General features: G+C 42.0%; 1 protein-coding gene across 8 annotated transcripts in view; it reads right to left on the bottom strand.

Moving 5' to 3' along the window:
- The window catches only part of LOC135908058 (NLR family CARD domain-containing protein 3-like), a 57,456-nt gene that overhangs the window by 36,578 nt on the left and 3,208 nt on the right, over positions 1 to 17,670 (bottom strand). For all 8 annotated transcript variants that reach the window (XR_010566197.2, XM_065439834.2, XM_065439815.2 and 5 more), the window contains exon 2: positions 9,407 to 9,820. Coding sequence is in view for 7 of the 8 variants with exons in the window: in XM_065439834.2 (XP_065295906.1) it covers positions 9,407 to 9,820 (414 nt within the window). In the remaining variant the exon portion in view is untranslated. The remainder of the gene's footprint in view (positions 1 to 9,406; positions 9,821 to 17,670) is intronic.

Genomic DNA, 17,670 nt, shown 5'->3' with positions numbered 1-17,670 from the left:
TGACAAGTGAATAATAGAGCAGCGATTGCTCAGTACGCACTAGCACTTTAGGGGGCAGCAGACACCCCCCCCCCCCCCTCATGCACATGCTAGACACAAATAAAACCTGGCAATGCATTTTTGCTGAAAACAAGGTGCTAGAGTGAAGTTCTAAAGCAAAAAGCAAATTAAAACTAGCTTTGCATACAATGCAAACTGAAACAACGAGCTAAGGTACTGAAGCCAGCCCGCTCAACATGCGCCACTTTGGCCCATTATATTTTGTGAATAAAGCAAATGAGGAAACATTCCCGCACCTACATTTTGCCTGACATATGCAGGCTTCATCCAAAAATTTTTCAAAAATTAGAACCAGTATTTTTTTTAGTTTGTTTATTTAACTATTCTTTTCTGCTTCACTTGTGTTTCACTTAGGAAGACAATATTTTGTATAAATGATGGGAAGAGAACATTCGATATTTGGCACTTTTTTCAAGATTCTGTGTGAAATAGAAACGCACCAAGACAAATCAGAGTTGCGAAATTTTTCCTATTTCGGCCACGGGTGAAATTTTGTTACGTTCCACTAGTTTGTGGACAGCATAAAAGAATGCATGGAAGTTGTTTACTGCGAAGCATATTAAAATGAGCAGAGAAGTTTTGCGAAACCATTTTAGTTTGCATTTAATTCGCTCATGAAATATGAAAGTATTGTGGTAAGCAATAGGAGGATGCTCGTGCCACCACCTTCAAATATTTTTCTGACTTGCTAGAAACGCTTTTTGGGAATAAAATTTTTGATTCCGTGCAGTTTGAATATTTTTATATGACATAAAAAAGCTAGACAAAACAAAAATATCAAGCAGACATGCATGTTTGATCTCTCGCAGAATCACCTTACTGATGCTACGTGATGTGTGCCTGGTACCACGAGTTGGAACGTCAACTACCAGACGACTGCACAAAAAAATACAGCAGAAGCTGAACTTTCAAAATCAAAATAACATTTTGGGGTTTTACATGCCAAAACCACTATCTGATTATGAGGCATGCCATAGTGGAGGACTACAGAGCGTGTTTGACCACTTGGGATTCCTTAATGTACACCTCAATGTAAGTACATGAGTGCTTCTGCATTTCTCCTCCATGGAAATGTGGCCACCGCAGCTGGGATCAAAACCACAACCTCAAGGTCAGCAGCACAATCACATAGCCACTAAGGTACTGCAGGAGTAAAAAAAAAAAAAAAGCACACAAGCAGACACCGTTGTACAAGAAGCATAGAAGTAGAATAACGAGTGAAAGATAAAATGTAGCATTGGAGAAGCTCATTTTTGAACTTGATGTTGATGGAGTGGATGGCAACCTTGGCATGATGTGTTAAGGTTAATCTGAGCGGCAAACGAAACCCAAGACGATCCATCAAAGAATCTGCATCCGGAGCTATAGGCATCTACTGCAAGAACAGGCACTTTTTGCAATTGACCAAATCCAGCAGGTGGTCAGCAGTGATATTTGGGACCCATCGCCACATGCAGTGTACCTAGGTCACATGCGCAGTAATTGACAAAAACATCCCGGCTAGTGAGAGATTCCCTTAACTACTGCAAATATCAGCTTTCAGGCATTTTCTTCGGGCTGTTTTCTTTTTCCTTGTCCACACTTACTGCTGCACCTGGCATTTTCAAAGAGCACTGGTTCGCTTCTTTTCGAGTTTGCCTTTTCAGCTCATTCAGTCAATGAGAAGGCACTAGGTGGGGCAGTCCATATTCTGGCCCAAGGGAAGCATCCTTTTTCATTACAGCATACTGCACTGATAAAGCCAGCACAATGTTTTTTCTTATTTCTATAAACTCTTTTATCCACACTGTGGCCACACTCTGTTTCTGACCCCAGAAAACTTCCGGTTGCACTTTTTCAGCCACTAAATTTGCCAAGAAACAGAAAAGTACTTTGTTCCACAGGTACACATTCTTGGTGTGTTGAAACAGAAACATCACCCCTCGTGTGTCAAGCTCACATAGAAGTTCCTTAGCATTTCAAAATTACATTACATTTATAAAAAGAAAAAGCATAGCAAAATTTCTGTCAGCTGGACGGTGCTATATATTTGCAGGCTATTAAAGAAAAATTAATTACCCAAAAAATTTAGTGTCCTCTTGCACATTACTAGAGTCTACACTTATCTCTGGCCTCACAGACACCATGCTGAAGCCCTTTCCTTCCCAGTGTGCATCGTTCAGCATAGCCAAAGGAATCTTCTCAACTTTCAGCCCATTTCCTCATAACAGTTGAATACAGTAGAAGACCAACATGCACACCAATGTGGTTAGAGCCCTAAGCTTGAAAACGTATAAGCAATGGTTCAATTCCTCTCTCCAGAGTGCAGGTTTTCTTAAACTGTATGAGAATCTTTCAAAATTCTTGCTAACAAACACATTCAGTCCCTACCCTAGGCTCTCATAACTGCTGTTCGCAGTAAAATTGTGTTGTTTCTCAGGTCTGCCACAGAAAAATAGAATCAAACAAAAGAAATATATAATGCTGAGCACTATGCAAGTCATGAAGCCGAAGCACTTGTAACCTCAAACACATCAGGAATGGATAAATCATAAGCCTATTTGATTCAGTGAGTGAAGCAAAAGCTGACCCATTCCTTTGGTCGACGCAGACTGAATGAAAACCACCCTCATTATAACTACCTTTTTTCCAGTTGTCTAAAAATCTGTACGCCTCTAAAATATTTTTCATATGCTTCTATGCCTACAGGAATGTTACACTTCTATATGGTATTGCAGCACCACCAAGGTGAATTATATAAAAAATAAAATTCTCTTTCTACAACTGTTCTGCAAGCTGTTGCAACATATCGGGAGTTCAGGTCGTTTTTTGTGAGTAGATTTTTGCAACACCTTTCAGTGAAACCAAATGTGGTAGTGGTGATGGCAATGCTGCTACATGCAGCCTTGGCCTGGCAAACATGGCTGGAAATTGCACAAAGTTTCAGAAGATGCATGTATTCTTCTGAAACTCGGCAATCGCCAGCCATGTTTGGGAAATGTTTCAGCAATAAAATGCAGGTCCTAATAGACAGTTATAGTGTACCCAACTACAGCGTACGCTATACGCTATAGTATAACGTATGCTATACCCTATAGTATAATGTACGCTAAGCAGTGCCCGTTTGTTTCAGTTTTATTTGTCCTGCGAGATCTTCAGATTTCAGAGGCCTTATGCCGCCATCACAGCTATCTCCCGGCTTTACCAATAGGTGGCGCTGACATCTCGAATGCTGACATCTCGAAAACGTATTAGTCTACAGTTGGGAGCCCTACTCAAAAGAGAAATACGGGGAAGCCAAAAAGAGTACGCAAAATTAAATGACGCGCAAATAGCGCAAATAGCGGCTGGCATAGAGGAAGCAATAAAGAAAAATCCCATGGAGAGGTGGGATTATAATCAGTTAGAACTACTCATTAGTACAAAAATAAAAGATGTAAAAGGAGTAAACCGCTGGAGAGGGAAGGGGAAGCCACGAAGTTGGTGGAATAAGGAAATTAGAGAGGCCATCGAACAACGACGGTGGGCATCTCGGGAACACAGAGAAGCAAAGAGGGCGCAGTTATCTGAACAGGAAATAGGCCAAAAATGGGAATATTATCGACAAAAGAAACAACAAGTGCAGGTCCTCGTCCAGGCAAAAATAAAGCAGTCCTCTGATCGCTGGCTGGCTGAAGTTCGCGATGCAACTAAAGGGGGGTCAAGAAAATTCTGGAACCATATAAGCTGGCTGGGTAAAGCTAATCACAGCTGGCTGGGTAAAGCTAATCACAGAAAAGAGGAACAGATTCACGATACCGAAGGAAATTGTTTAGAGGGAGATGACGCTGTGAACTACATTGGTTCAGTTATAGCAGAGTCATTTAGGAAAGACGATAGGGTAATCGCCCCAAATGAGGGAGCAACACAGGATAGCATAATAGAAAACAGCTTAGAACTGACCAATCTTAACTGGAAAAAGGCGGAAGCAAATGTTCCAAAATGCACGTCCGCGGGGATAGACGAAATTCCAATCAAGTTAATTAATGAACTTGGCCCAAGAAGCAAGGAAACGCTGATAAAAGCATTGGAGGCAGTCATAACGAATAAGCAAATTCCGCACAGCTGGAAACAGAGTAAAATGAATTTGATTTATAAAGGGAGAGGTGATAAGAAGAACATAAAATCTTTCCGACCAATTACGATAACATCAGTTGTATATAGGCTGGCGATGCAGGCGGTGAAATTAAAAATGCAGTCATGGGTAGAAAGTAATGGAATACTTGGAGAACTTCAGAACGGGTTCAGAAGTGGTAGGCGCTTAGATGATAGCCTGTTCGTGCTTACCCAATGCATAGAAATAGCTAAGGCGGAAAATAGACCTCTGTATTTAGCCTTCCTGGACATAAGTGGTGCGTACGACAATGTGAACAGGGAACTCCTGTGGAACATATTAAAAGCTGAAGGTATCGGTAATGAGGTAATTGATTTTCTACAGGAACTATATCGAGAAAATAATGTTCAAATAACATGGGAAGGAATCAACAGTACGACAACTGTCAAGGTTCACAAAGGATTAAGGCAAGGTTGTCCTCTATCACCGCTGCTGTTCATGCTATATATGATAAGCATGGAAAGAAGGTTACAACGAAGCAATCTAGGGTATAATCTGTCGTACAGATTAGGCGAAAAGGTTGTTGAGCAACGACTACCGGGTTTAATGTATGCGGACGATATTGTACTGTTAGCAGGTAGCCAGGAAGATTTGCAAACTCTGGTTAATTACTGTGGGGACGAAGGAGACAGTTTAGGTTTAAGTTTTAGTGCAGCTAAGTCCGGTGGGATGTTTTTCAACGATACAACTGATCAGGAGCTTACAATACAAGGCCACGAAATACCCCAAGTGGCCGAATACAAGTATCTCGGGGTATGGATAAACAAAGGGCAGATGTACACGGAAAAGCACGAACAGTCTCTAATAGCAAAAGGGCGAAGAGATGCCGGGATAATGAAACATAAGGCATTGTGGGGTTACAACAGGTATGAGGTACTGAGAGGCATTTGGAAGGGAGTAATGGTGCCGGGGCTTACTTTCGGGAATGCGGTCCTGTGTTTAAGGGCAGAGGTTCAGTCGAGACTAGAAGTAAATCGGAGAGCTGTGGGAAGGTTAGCACTAGGTGCCCACGGGAAACCTACAAACGAAGCAGTACAGGGAGATATGGGCTGGGCATCATTCGAAACAAGGGAAGCTCAGAGTAAAATCCTATACGAAAAACGGCTGAGGAAATTGGATGATAACAGGTGGGCAGCTAAGGTGTTTAAATACCTATACAGAAAGAGCGTTGACTCACAATGGCGGAAAAGAACTAGGAAGCTAACCAGTAAGTGTGCCAGACACGAGGACGAAAAAGGACAAAGCATTAAACGACAGGTTAAAAATGCGGAAGGTAAAAATTGGATAAATTCAATGGAAAAGAAGCATAGCGTAGAACTATATTGATACTGGAAACAGCAGATCAGGAAGGAAGCGTTTTATGATAACTCAAGAGGCAGTGCCCTACTCTTTGAAGCTAGATCAGGATGTCTTAGAACACGGAGCTATAAAAAGAAATTTAACGAAGAAGAAGACACATGTACTGTGTGTGGTAAATATGTAGAAACAAGGGAACACCTCATACTAAAATGTGATGGTATCAATCCCGATGTCGATGCGGCCACAGTCACCCTTCCTGAGGCCCTAGGGTTCAGAGATAATGATAGTCATGTAAATAAATGTGCGGTGGAAATTAGCAAAAGGCGATAGGAGGATTGGTGGCTCAAAAGCAGAGAGGTGACATAAGGTTAAAAGGGTAGGAAGACGTATTTAAAGAAAATCGAGAAATTCAACAGCACACAACACAGATAAAAATAAAAGGCAAAATAAAAATCTGAGCATGGTGGCAACTGCCATCGCCCCATTTCAAAGGGGACGCTCCTACCTTCCATCCATCCATCCATCCATCCTTCTTTCGTTGGGCTTCGACTCGTTTGAAAGCAGAAGTGATCTTAAGAACTCCAAAAGGTTATCTATAATACTCTGTCATCGAAGAGGCCTGAGACGAAGGGTAAATCGTTTGCAGTCATTTGCTATGAACGAAGTGAATTTTACAAAAGCAACGCCAAATTCAATACAAAGTGGGCAACCGGGACTGCCGCCATGTTTTACATACACTACGCAAAGACGCTAATGCTACACCTGAGAAATAGCGTGTACAGTAAACACTATGGGTCGTTTAGTGTTCTGCGCATACGCAGTGACACCCCACCATAGTATAGCATACCCAATGGTATAGTGTACGCTAAACTAAAACTAATTTCAGGCACACCCACAAACTTAAGAAAATCAAGCTTCTCGAAGCTAACAGGCTGTCTACCAAGTTGATACTTTCAAATTCCCAGAATTTTCCAGGTTTTCCCTCCGAGTGCCTTTACGAAATTCCCTGAGTGACACAGGACGCTGTTTAACGTCAAGACGGGTGACACCATGTCACTCGGTGCTTTCACTCTCCAGTAAACATACTAAAATAAAATTAAGGAAAATGACTTAATGCAGTTTAAATAGTAAGGAGTAGCATTTACATTATTAAAAGAAATCGTAAGGGAGGGTTAGAAAAATGCACGCCGAATAAAATATACTTGAAAAAAATGGTAAAGCTCATTGCAAACCCAGTCAAACATTCTCAAATACAAAAAGAAGATGCATAAAATTTTTTAAATATTCCCTTGAGTCATGTTTTATTACCAACTGTAGATACCTGTGTGAAATATAGACAGTGCTTCAGACTCCACTGAAAGCAAATCAAAGTGGTAGAATGACTAAGCATTTTATGATGAGTCCTCATAATTAGAGTTTAAAGTAATAGTTCTGCAGAAATCCGTGAGATGGAGAGAAGTAAGCCAGCTGCCTGGTTAGCTCGGATGGTAGAGCGGCTGCCCCGGAATGGTGGTCGTCCCGGGTTAGAGTCCAGGACCAGGATGAATTTTTCTTCCAACTACGAGGCTTTTTTTTTTTAGGGGGAACTCATATCGGTTTCCTGTGTAGCATTTTGCTACAATTGGGTGGATGTCTCATTTTCCTTTAATTACTTCATTCCACCTTGAGGGTTTCCACAGAACTATTATGTCAAACTCTTGCCTTTGCTTCAAGTTGTTGACAAATTCGACTTTGACATGCCAAGTGCTAGCCGCCTGGTTAGCTCAGATGGGAGAGCGGCTGCCCCGGAAAGGCGGTGGTCCCGGGTTCTAGTCCCGGACCAGGACGAATTTTTCTTCAACCGTGAAACTTTTCTTTTGAGGAACCCATATGGGTTTCCTTTGTAGCATGTGCTACAATTGAGTGGATGTCTCATTTTCCCTTAATTAAATATTTTAATATTGTAAAGTCAGCCATGCTACATTTCTTCATAAAAAGGATTATATCCCCTGCTCGAATTACATGCACAAGTTATTCATTGGCCTCAAGCATTTCAAGAAAGAAAAAAAAATATTTCAAGGTTGCTACCAACATGCCCCACATCAAACATCATGTAAAAAACACTGTAGTGCCTTCACCAAAGTGGTACTCTGTAATTATACAGATCACTGAGGAGTAAAATGGAAGTAATTTATGTTATCAGAAGGTTCACTTTACACTAAGTTAAATGTGGGTGCTCTATTCCTTGCTACCACTGCACAGAAATGGCAAAAATAGGTCGCCTACACAAACGTGGATGCCACGACTGAAGGGGATATGAGCTATCTATATCAACTGATAGCAAGCTCCTTGATATGAGGCCTGAACTTTGTCACAAGTGAGGTTCTCTCTCAACAGCTGGTGTGTCAACTTCAGCTGCCCTGCCATATTCTCAGCCTGCGCACAATGCCTCAGTGAGGGACACCTGCATCTTGGCTTCAGCCAACACTTTTGCTTATGAGCCCAAGCCATAGAAAGAAGCAGTGGCACGCTTCTTTTCCCATTCATTCCTCGATGCATAGGTGCTTTCTGTTCTCGTCCTTCTTCCACTGCGCATTCGCCCCATGGACTATTTGAAGCATCCTCTTGGTCAGTTGTTCAGTCTACGTCTAATTTTTCGGACTCCCTAAGGGCCGAAAAAACGTCCGAAAAATCTGACAGTTTGAAAAAATGAATGCATGTCTTTTACTGCCTGTACCTGTGGCTGAAACCGCCACAGGCACATCTGAAAAGGCCTGACCGTACACTTATTAGGCATGTCAGTTCTCGTACTGCGACAGGAGATGGCGGGTGGACTTGAGTATAATTAAGCAATACATACTGTGTCCCGCGACAAATGCCCCTTCCCACACTTATGCTTCACCGCAATAATTTCATGTATGCTTCACCGCGTAACATTGTTGTATCAAGGCAAAGCTGACTTTTGGGAACCAGCATTATGCAATGCGCTGTGCTTTCCGAGCTTCGAAGCCAATGGCAAGGACCACAATGTCAGTGTTGGTGCCTTTGCTGACAGCGGCAAATTTTAAAAATTAAAAACGCGGCATCGAACGGTAAGAACCCTAAACAGCAAATGTGGAGAACACTAGGCTGTGAGAGCCTAGTGTTTGCCGCGGTGGTGGCTACAGCTGCCAGCGGATCTGTGTGCAAGAGCGCAGGTTCGAGGCAGCGTGGTAATAAAAACAGAGGCGATGGTGGCTTTGATTAATGCCATTTTGGCCCTGCAGTCACGGCAAAAAGACCGGAAAATCGGACGGTGAAGGGTACTTGCATCCGAAATTTCAAACGTTCTTAGACATTGACTCTATAGGGTACATGGCAGTACCCTGAGCCAAACTTCCAGATTTTACCCCGAGTACTTCTAGACTATTCAAAATCCCTGAAAATTCCCGGTTTTCATAGACACTCTGTGCAGCTAACCACTATTTTCAATCATCTGCTCGGCATGGTACCTTTGTGCCAGAATGTGCGACATTTCAACATTCCATTGTGTTCGTTCACAAGTACACTTTTCTCCAAGCGACTTAACTGAACATGGTGTTAGGTTGCCAAGTTTCACAAGTTCAACCATTACCTACCGCAGTGGGTTAGCAGCCATGATATTGCACTGCTAAACACAAGGTCGCAGGATCAAATCCCTGTCGCGGCAGCTGCATTTCGATGGGGGAAAAATGCAAACATGCTCATGTACTGTGCATTGGGGGCACATTAACGATTCCCTGGTGGCCAAAATTAATCCTGAGTCCTCCCCTATGGCATGCCTCATGACTAAATCGTGGTTTTAGCACATAAAACCCCAGAACTCAATTCGAAACAAGTTCAATCATTTTGTCTGAAACTTTAGAGACAAAAACAGTTTTTTTACAGTGTAATCTTACGAGAACAGGTGTGACATACCTTAGGCGTGGATTGTTTTCTAGAGCAGTGAAGATTTCAGCCAGTGGAATCGCTTCCTCAAAGTCATTGAAGGACCTGTGCAGGTCCAGGTGGAAAGTGTGGAAATGTGCACAAGTTGTGAGAGCAGTGCACAAGGAGCTGAGGAGAGATTCCGATGCAGCACCGCTGTCTGCGCTGCCACCGCCCATATAGTCGATGTGGAGGCAGCGCAGTGAATTGTTCAGGGACAGCGAGGCATACATGGAGCACAGCACATCACCTACGATACCCCAGTGGCATATCTTCAGCTTGGAAGCACACGAAAGGCCCTCAGCCAGGGCCGGAGACACGAATGATGGAAGAGGCACAGATAGAGGAAAGTAGACGCGACCGGGGCACCGTTGCTTCAGCATCTCGAATGTAGGGCCTCCTTCTCTGTAAACAAAAAGGAAGTATACACACTTTTATGCCAGCACACTAGCTTTCCAAAACTGGCTAACCCTTTACCTCCCGTTGACAAGTATAGTCGTCCTGAAATTTTGTACCAATGACAACCGCAGTCGTCATAAACAATAATTTGTCACACAGTGAGCCTACGACAACTATACTCGTACTATTGCATCTAGTGCTTCCCAAGACTAGATGGACACACTTATCCATGTTGTGCCATTTGTGTCTCGCCTTTCATTATATTGCTGCCTCTGACACTCCTGCATAAAACATGGCTGACTCCTCGAAACGAGGCACTGAAAGTCTGCATAAGAGAAAGTATTTTAACGACTTCTCATCAGACGACAGCTCTGTAGAGTTTTACACAGACAGGGAAAGTGATGTGTTCTCACCTGAGCAGTCTGAATAGTGCGGAGTTGGCCGCTGTGCCACGGCTTGCTTCCAAGTCTACCATATGAAGACGGCCTATTAACAGCTTTAGGAGCTGCGGAAAGGTAGCCACTATTCATATGCACGTTATTGCAATGTTCAGGTTATTTTTTCTTCGTATTCTCTTTTTTCATAGTGTATCGAGCCCTGCAAAATGCTTTTTTGCAGAACACTAGGCCTATAAAGGAACTACATTGAAAAAAAAAAAGAAATGGTGCCATTTCATTCAGAAAGAAAAAACTACAAATTGAGCGGAAAAAATTCCGGTACATTTGGTAATGTTAAAATTTTTTTGCAGTAGGGAAAGGTTTAATATATCTTGAAAGAGTGTAGGTTAGGGCGTGTTTTTCCATAACCGAGGTTTTTTAGAGCACGAAAAGGGACGAAAGACAGTGACAAGACGCGGACACAGCGCTATCACTGTGTCCGCGTAGCAATGTGTCCGCGTCTTGCCACTGTCTTTCGTCCCTTTTCGTGCGCTAAAAAACCTCGGTTAATATATATTCTGCTAGAACTACTGTGTCACATAAAAAAATGGGCCACATCAACAAGAGTAAAGAAAGCCATGGAATACATGAGCTACCTTGCAGAATTTAACACCTGTCCATGCAATGGTCCTTGCCCGTGGCACCCATGACACCAACTCAGCTTGGGTTAGCCACGAGGCACTCACTGTAGCCTCAGAAAGGATTTTCTGCAAAACATTTCATAACTACACTTCTAGTTTCAGGCCGCCATAGCTGTCTCAATGAATTTCCAAGGTCATTTACAGTGGACAGTTCTAGATTGGAACCAGAATGACATCTTGTATGTTCCATTGCATCTACAGTTGCACTAATAACTACGGCGTATAAGGCGAGCGATACCTTGTCTACTATGCTATCGTGGGCATTTTCAGAAATCTAGATCCTACCTATGAGGGATGTTCATAATGAAAGCTCTAGTTGACTGACCACCTGAAATGTTCTAAACTGCACTAAAATCATAGTCATTCTTGCACAAACCATCGGAATGACACAGCCGCAGCCAGAAAATTAACTCGCAACTAATTTTCAGCCACAACATACCATTTATTCAGCCACTGATTTATTCAGCCATGTGCCCTTTCCAAAGGATGCACTCTACCCGTCTGCAGTTTCCTCCACATAACATACTACCTGCAGTACAACTCAACACTTATAGAACCAAGGTCAATTGCCAAAATAAGCGATGTTACATGGCGCCGCCACCGTCGGCAACATTTGTGGTGCAGCTGTCACAGCAGGCTCCACACGCGTCTACGCCTTGCTAGTCAATCGACATGGAATATTGCCACATGCAGGTTTGGCAGTCTAAAAAGTTGTCATGCTCTTTGTACACCAACGCAGTAAATGTCAACATGTTGTACCTGGCTGCATGAGTGATTATAGGGCATCGGCTCCACATGACCGAGATCTTCATGCAGTGCAGAATAGCACAATTTCCCTCCTTGAAAAGAAACTGTCAGACAAATTGCGCACATGTAATGTATGTTGCAATTATGTGTAATGTGTAGACTAGATAAACTGCAATTTACATACATCTTTGAGCACACAAAATTAATACAAATGTGAAAATTGAGCCACATAACGTTATTAGAATAACGTTATTATAACGTTAACATTATTAGAATAACATTATTATAACGTTAACATTATTAGAATAAAGTTTTTTGTAGAATTATGCAGCCATTCTTTTTACTGTGTAGGACTGAAAAATAGACATGTAGGTTGAGAACAAGGTATTGTGCTTGTCTTTGTATTAAAAAGAGCAGAATATTCCAAATCAACTGGTTTCTCTAGGCCCTAAATACATGTGAAATTAACACTTTTGAAAAATTACATTCCTAGCAGAAGTAAAAGTAGACAGCCATTATCTTTCTGTTTAGAAATTATGGAATATAATTATTGGAAATAACTAATGAGAGCCAGCAGCGCCTGCAGAATCTTTGTAGAATGAAATAAATACTAAAGGTTCTACATGCCAAAACCACATGATTATATGGCAGGCTGTAGAGGGGTACCCCTTATTCATTTCGACCAGCTGGGGTACATTAATGTGCACCTAATCTAAGTACTCTAATATTTGTACATTTTACTTTCTTCAAGATATGGCTGCCGTGGCCAGGATTGAACCCACAATCTCAAGCACAGCATCTCTACGCCATGGCTACTTGGCTACCACACCAATTAGAAGTAAGTGTTGTTGGCGATTCTTACATTCAGCTGAGATCTAGAAGTGGTTCATGATGCCATGAGAATAAGCTCTACAGTTAGAGCACTAACTAATACTTCCATGCCAAAATAGCAAAATTTTCCTCTTTTGCCACTGGTATCTCTCATTTATCACAAGCAATATGAAAAATCATTTCAATGATGCTGCCTTGGCTCCACATCCAGTTCTTGCTGCTAAATTGCTATACATTATTTAAATTTATGTAGTGACGGCAGCTTGAAATTCCAATATCATGACAATATGGGCAAAATATGAACAACCTTGCATTTCCTGAACACGCGCTTGCGATTGCACTGATACTACCATAACGTCAAGGGAATAAGCTGTAAACTACGAGCACTAATACATCCATGCAGAAATTTTGAAAATGTTCTCTTTTGCTATTTCTTGCGCACACTGTGGAAAGCCATCATTTCAGTGCTCAGGCTTTGCCACATTCAGCCCCTGCTGCTAAATCGCTAAATATTATTCAAATTTATCTTGCGACAGTAGCTCGAAGAGAAGCCCCTGTAGCAGCATTACAGTTCATGAAGTAAGCAATCCCGCATTTTCCTTAATATCTGCTTGCAACAGCACTGGAGCTGCAGGTATTGCTCATGCTGTGTCGTCTACTAGCGGGAGCCCGTTATAGCACCAGCGCATTCTAACTCGTAGTGGTCCGCATGCTGTACGAGAAGGTAGGCAGGGACGGGGAGTTTTGCAACTGACCTTGATTCTATAAATGTTAGTACAACTAGCCAGCAGCCCCAGCAGCAGAAAACTTGGAGATCACCACAAATGGAACATGTAAGAAGCATCTCTGGAAATGCACCATGCAGCAACAAAAGAAGGGAGCATAAAAAGAAACAGGATATCACAGGTGATGACCTACGACTCATTTTCACATCATGTAGTTTGGGGGCCACAGTGATGTAAGTGTGACGACCCCATAGCTTCAATATGGGAAAAGGCAAAGGAAGCGTGCAAGTTCCAAGTGTTGGTAGAGGCAGCCTCTGCTGTGCGGAAAGCAGCTCACAACTTGGCACCACTATGTGTTTACGTTTTCCTTGCTTCTTCATTTTTCCACGCGCTTACCATACATTCTTGGTCTACAATGCTCCTTGAACACACATTAAAGTGTCCTGTGTATAACAAAAATTACTGATAGCGTGAGGAGCCTTTTAAGTAGGGCTGAAAAGGGTAAATATTTGAACATGTTGGTATGCTGCACTGCTATACTAAAAGAACAGCAAACAAAAACACAAGATCGTGAGCTGACATTGCATTCTTCCCCCCTCCTGCACTTCTATTCTGTACACACGTAGCTGGCATAGATGCCCAATTTTGCTATGTTCAGACTACGTTCGTAAGGCGCCGATTTTTCGTAGCATACGTAAGTGGAAGCGCAACAAGCGTATGCATCTAGTTCAGACTGCGAACGTAAAGGTACCAACGTGCACAATTCTCGCAAAAATCGTGGGTGAGAGTGTTGAAGGGTCGGCAACATTTACGACTGTTATGTTACGACCGTTGCGACACAGCCAATGACCGATAAGCTTTCGGCTTTCAACAACCGGTGACGACACTTCCGTCCTCCCGTCTGCAGACAGCTCCGGGCGCGGGAAGTGCCATTCCGCCATTCCGTGCGCACGATTGGCTGTGTTCGTGAAAATTTTTGCAGTGCGCCTTGCGAGACTGTTTTCAGTTCATCTGGTTTATCCGCCAAGGAAATCGATGGCCGCAGATGTGTGCTCCGAACTTCGATGAGTGGTCTCATTAGGTTTTCAAGGAAGCGGAACTGCTGGGGCGACATGCGCATGATGTTATGAAACATCGCAGCGTCACCAACTCGGAGCTTGGCGAAAAGGTTGTGAAAATCGCCGTCCGCGGCCCTGTCGAGAAATACTTGCCGCACCCAAACCCTTCTGCGTCGCCTTCGTCGTCTTTGGGCGTTTGAATACATGACTATAAGTTTGTTTTGAGCGTGAATTTCTTCGATCTCGGCCAGCGCTCGCATGTTGGCAGGAGCCATATTGGACCACTGGTGACGTCCATTCTGCAGCTCCAAATTTGATTGGCCTGTTGTAAAAGCCATAATTTAAGCAGCAGTAAATGTGAACAAAGGTGCCGGCTTAACTGCCGTAACGTTTTTTACAGCCGTTACATTCGATACGCCAAAAGAGCTGTTACGCGCGTTACGACCATAGTGTGAACATAGCATTACTAATTATGTGACGTCAAGAGACATAGCAGTACCTTTGTTTTTAAGCAGGTTGGGCATAGTTGCTGATAACCAGAAACCTTTCTTAAATGCCTCTGAGCACGTGTGTACCGCAGTATGAAGAGCAGGTCAATTACAAAATCTGCTTACTCTACCACATGGCAACAATGCTTCCCATATAACACTTCGTTCATCCTAAGCTTTTTTACATATCTTTTTCAACAATAGTGTTGGAACAGAGGGACAATGTCAGAATGCTACTGACAGCAGACCTAGGATAATTTCTGTATTTAACCCATTAAGGCCCGAGAAAAGTCTACCAGTTACATTTTGTAGATTTTTTTGTGTCCGACGATCTTTTCAGACTGTAAATACATTGTGCAAGTTTTGTGAGTGGCGCTTTATTCTTTGAAAGGCAATGTTAGTGTACTTCATAAAGTGCGCTGGGCCTTTATGGGAGCAAAACATGATGTAGGTCACAAAATGTATACACTATATCTTGGAGTTTCCGAAAACAAAAAGGCTTGCAGCGAAGAGTCAAACAAAATTTTACGTAAGCCCACATAAACTTCTGGTAGCGAAATTTGCACTTTAGTGGGAAATATTGTTTGTTATGGAGGTGCATTTACTTATCAAGTGTGTAACACGACTTCATCAAGTAACATGGGAGGCCTTTGCTGTTGCTTTCAGATGTGTGCGCGACGCAAATATATTATTAACGCAGATCTAGACCCAATGATTGGCGATAAATGCAGGCATTGAAAACTAAAGCATTCAGCATTTGGTTCAGCGGTAACTGAAACATTAAACAGACTGGTGACATCTCCTCCAATGGCAGTCTGTTCTTGCATTACAATCCTGTTGTACAATTGCTAGGTGTCATTTTCGTTATAATTTTCTGTCATTTCAAGGGATGGGATCTACGTCTGGTTCACCAATATGAGTTGCCCTACTTTTATTGCATAACTCATCTCGATGGGCATAGGAATATACATAGTCTGTTGTTTTCTGTTCCCTCCCACTCATTTTCCAATTTATAATGAAGGATGCAAGAATCGTCTTTCTTTTTAAAGATTCTTCATATGTAAATAGTTTCTATTTATCTAAATTTACTCTAACACTGCTTGCTATCTTATTGACTGAGAAGACAAGAGCATTGTCATCTTCTTTGGCAGCAAGAAAGGCACAAGGACAAATAATAACAATGTTGGCGCAATTCTAAACACATTTCTTTCCTGCAACAATCTCTGAAGTTCCTGTAGCCAGCAAAATATATTTTGACAAAATACAGGTAAAAAACACCATCATGCATGCTTCAAGATCAAGCACACCCCTTTAGCATACACATAGGCCTACATACTTTACAAATACACCTGGATTCATTTTCTTGTGATGGTATAAATATGTATGGTATATGGATGTGATGCATTTATTGTTTACGCCCTTCTTTTCTAAAACATACCCAAAAACTTTAGTTTTGAGAAGCATTTACTATGCTTAACAAAAAAGTAAAGAAGCTACATGTAAAGCAGCACCTGCTATGTTCAGCACTTTTCCAAGTTTAGCAATGAATAGATCAAACACATCATGCAGCTGACAAAATACTACAATGTGGTCATCTTCCCAGGACCCTTCTTAGCAAAATGTTAGTTCATTCGAGTTTAATCGAGCAAATGCAACTAAGGTCATGCTGCACCTGTCACTGGACAGTACAAAATCCAATGTTAAGGCAGCAAAAGATGCGTTCACTTAAAATTGATGTAAATAACCAGTTTCATCTAAAAACTCAAACAAGTCAACGAATGGCACAAGTGGTTTATCTCCCAATATTAAGGCAGGGTGTAAAGGTATATGCAAGTAACACAAATTGTTTATAAATGTTTCCGCCTTTGTGTTTCAGCATTGGACATAACATAATATTGTGGTTTACTGTAAGCGATTCGTGGCATTTCTCGCAAGTTGGTGGGTTTTCTTTTCGCAATAGAAAATTGTGTGTTAGATGCGTGTGTACAATTCAAAGTTGACATAAGATCACCTCATAGAACTTCTTAGCAAAATGGCATACCAAGGAACACTGTGTTTTGTCTGTAATTATTTACAAATAAAAATGGTGCTGTACTTTGAAAAGTATCCTGGGTGCTAATGGGTTAAAAATTGCACACTCCTGCTTTGATAAGCAACCTGTTAATATGTGGTGTGATGTACACACCAGTCTCCGAGATAGCTGGCAATGGCATGAGACAAATATGTGGGGCGAATGTGGTCTAATAGATAAAGCATTGGGCTGTTGTACAGGGATACTGAGGATTGATCTTATCATCAAATTCATATTATAATTTCATTAAAGGAGCCTAAAATGATGCAAGACAGGAACCTACCTACCTACTGCAAAGTGCCTGGAATGAGGTCACTAATGTTTCATTAAAAAAGTTCACAAGGTGACTGTTAGGATCATTCAGTGTTTTACATCCTGATTTGAAACACACTGTCATCTAGACATCATATACGGGGACAAAATGGCAAACTTCTGAGGCAATCACGAGTCACCACACAAAGGAGAGCTATTCAAGGCGTTAGGAGAAATGAACTGGGCTCATACGTGAAATTGCACTGTATTCACTGTGTTCATTGGTTGTAGTACTCTTGTACAAACAACTGTGACACATTATCTATGCACCCGACTTTGTTTGCAGGGCCCTGATGGGACGAGGTGCCCTTAGGTATAAACACAAATGAGGATAAGCCATTGTTGAAGCCTAGCCTGTAGTGAAATGCACCCTGCTGGCTCTTTAAATGCAGTTTACACTTTGACAAACTATAAAGAAGCAGCGCTGCTATAGAGTGATATGTTAAGAACTCAGATCCAGATTTGAACACCTTGGCATGAATGACCCATGTTAGCATAGGGAAGGCAAGACAACATGCATCAAAGGTGGGTACAACTTCTCATCTA

This window comes from Dermacentor albipictus, chromosome 1 (assembly GCF_038994185.2).
Source record: "Dermacentor albipictus isolate Rhodes 1998 colony chromosome 1, USDA_Dalb.pri_finalv2, whole genome shotgun sequence".
NCBI classification, from domain to species: domain Eukaryota; kingdom Metazoa; phylum Arthropoda; class Arachnida; order Ixodida; family Ixodidae; genus Dermacentor; species Dermacentor albipictus.
Note: the sequence above shows the minus strand (reverse complement) of the source record. Positions and strands in the feature narration are given on the sequence as shown.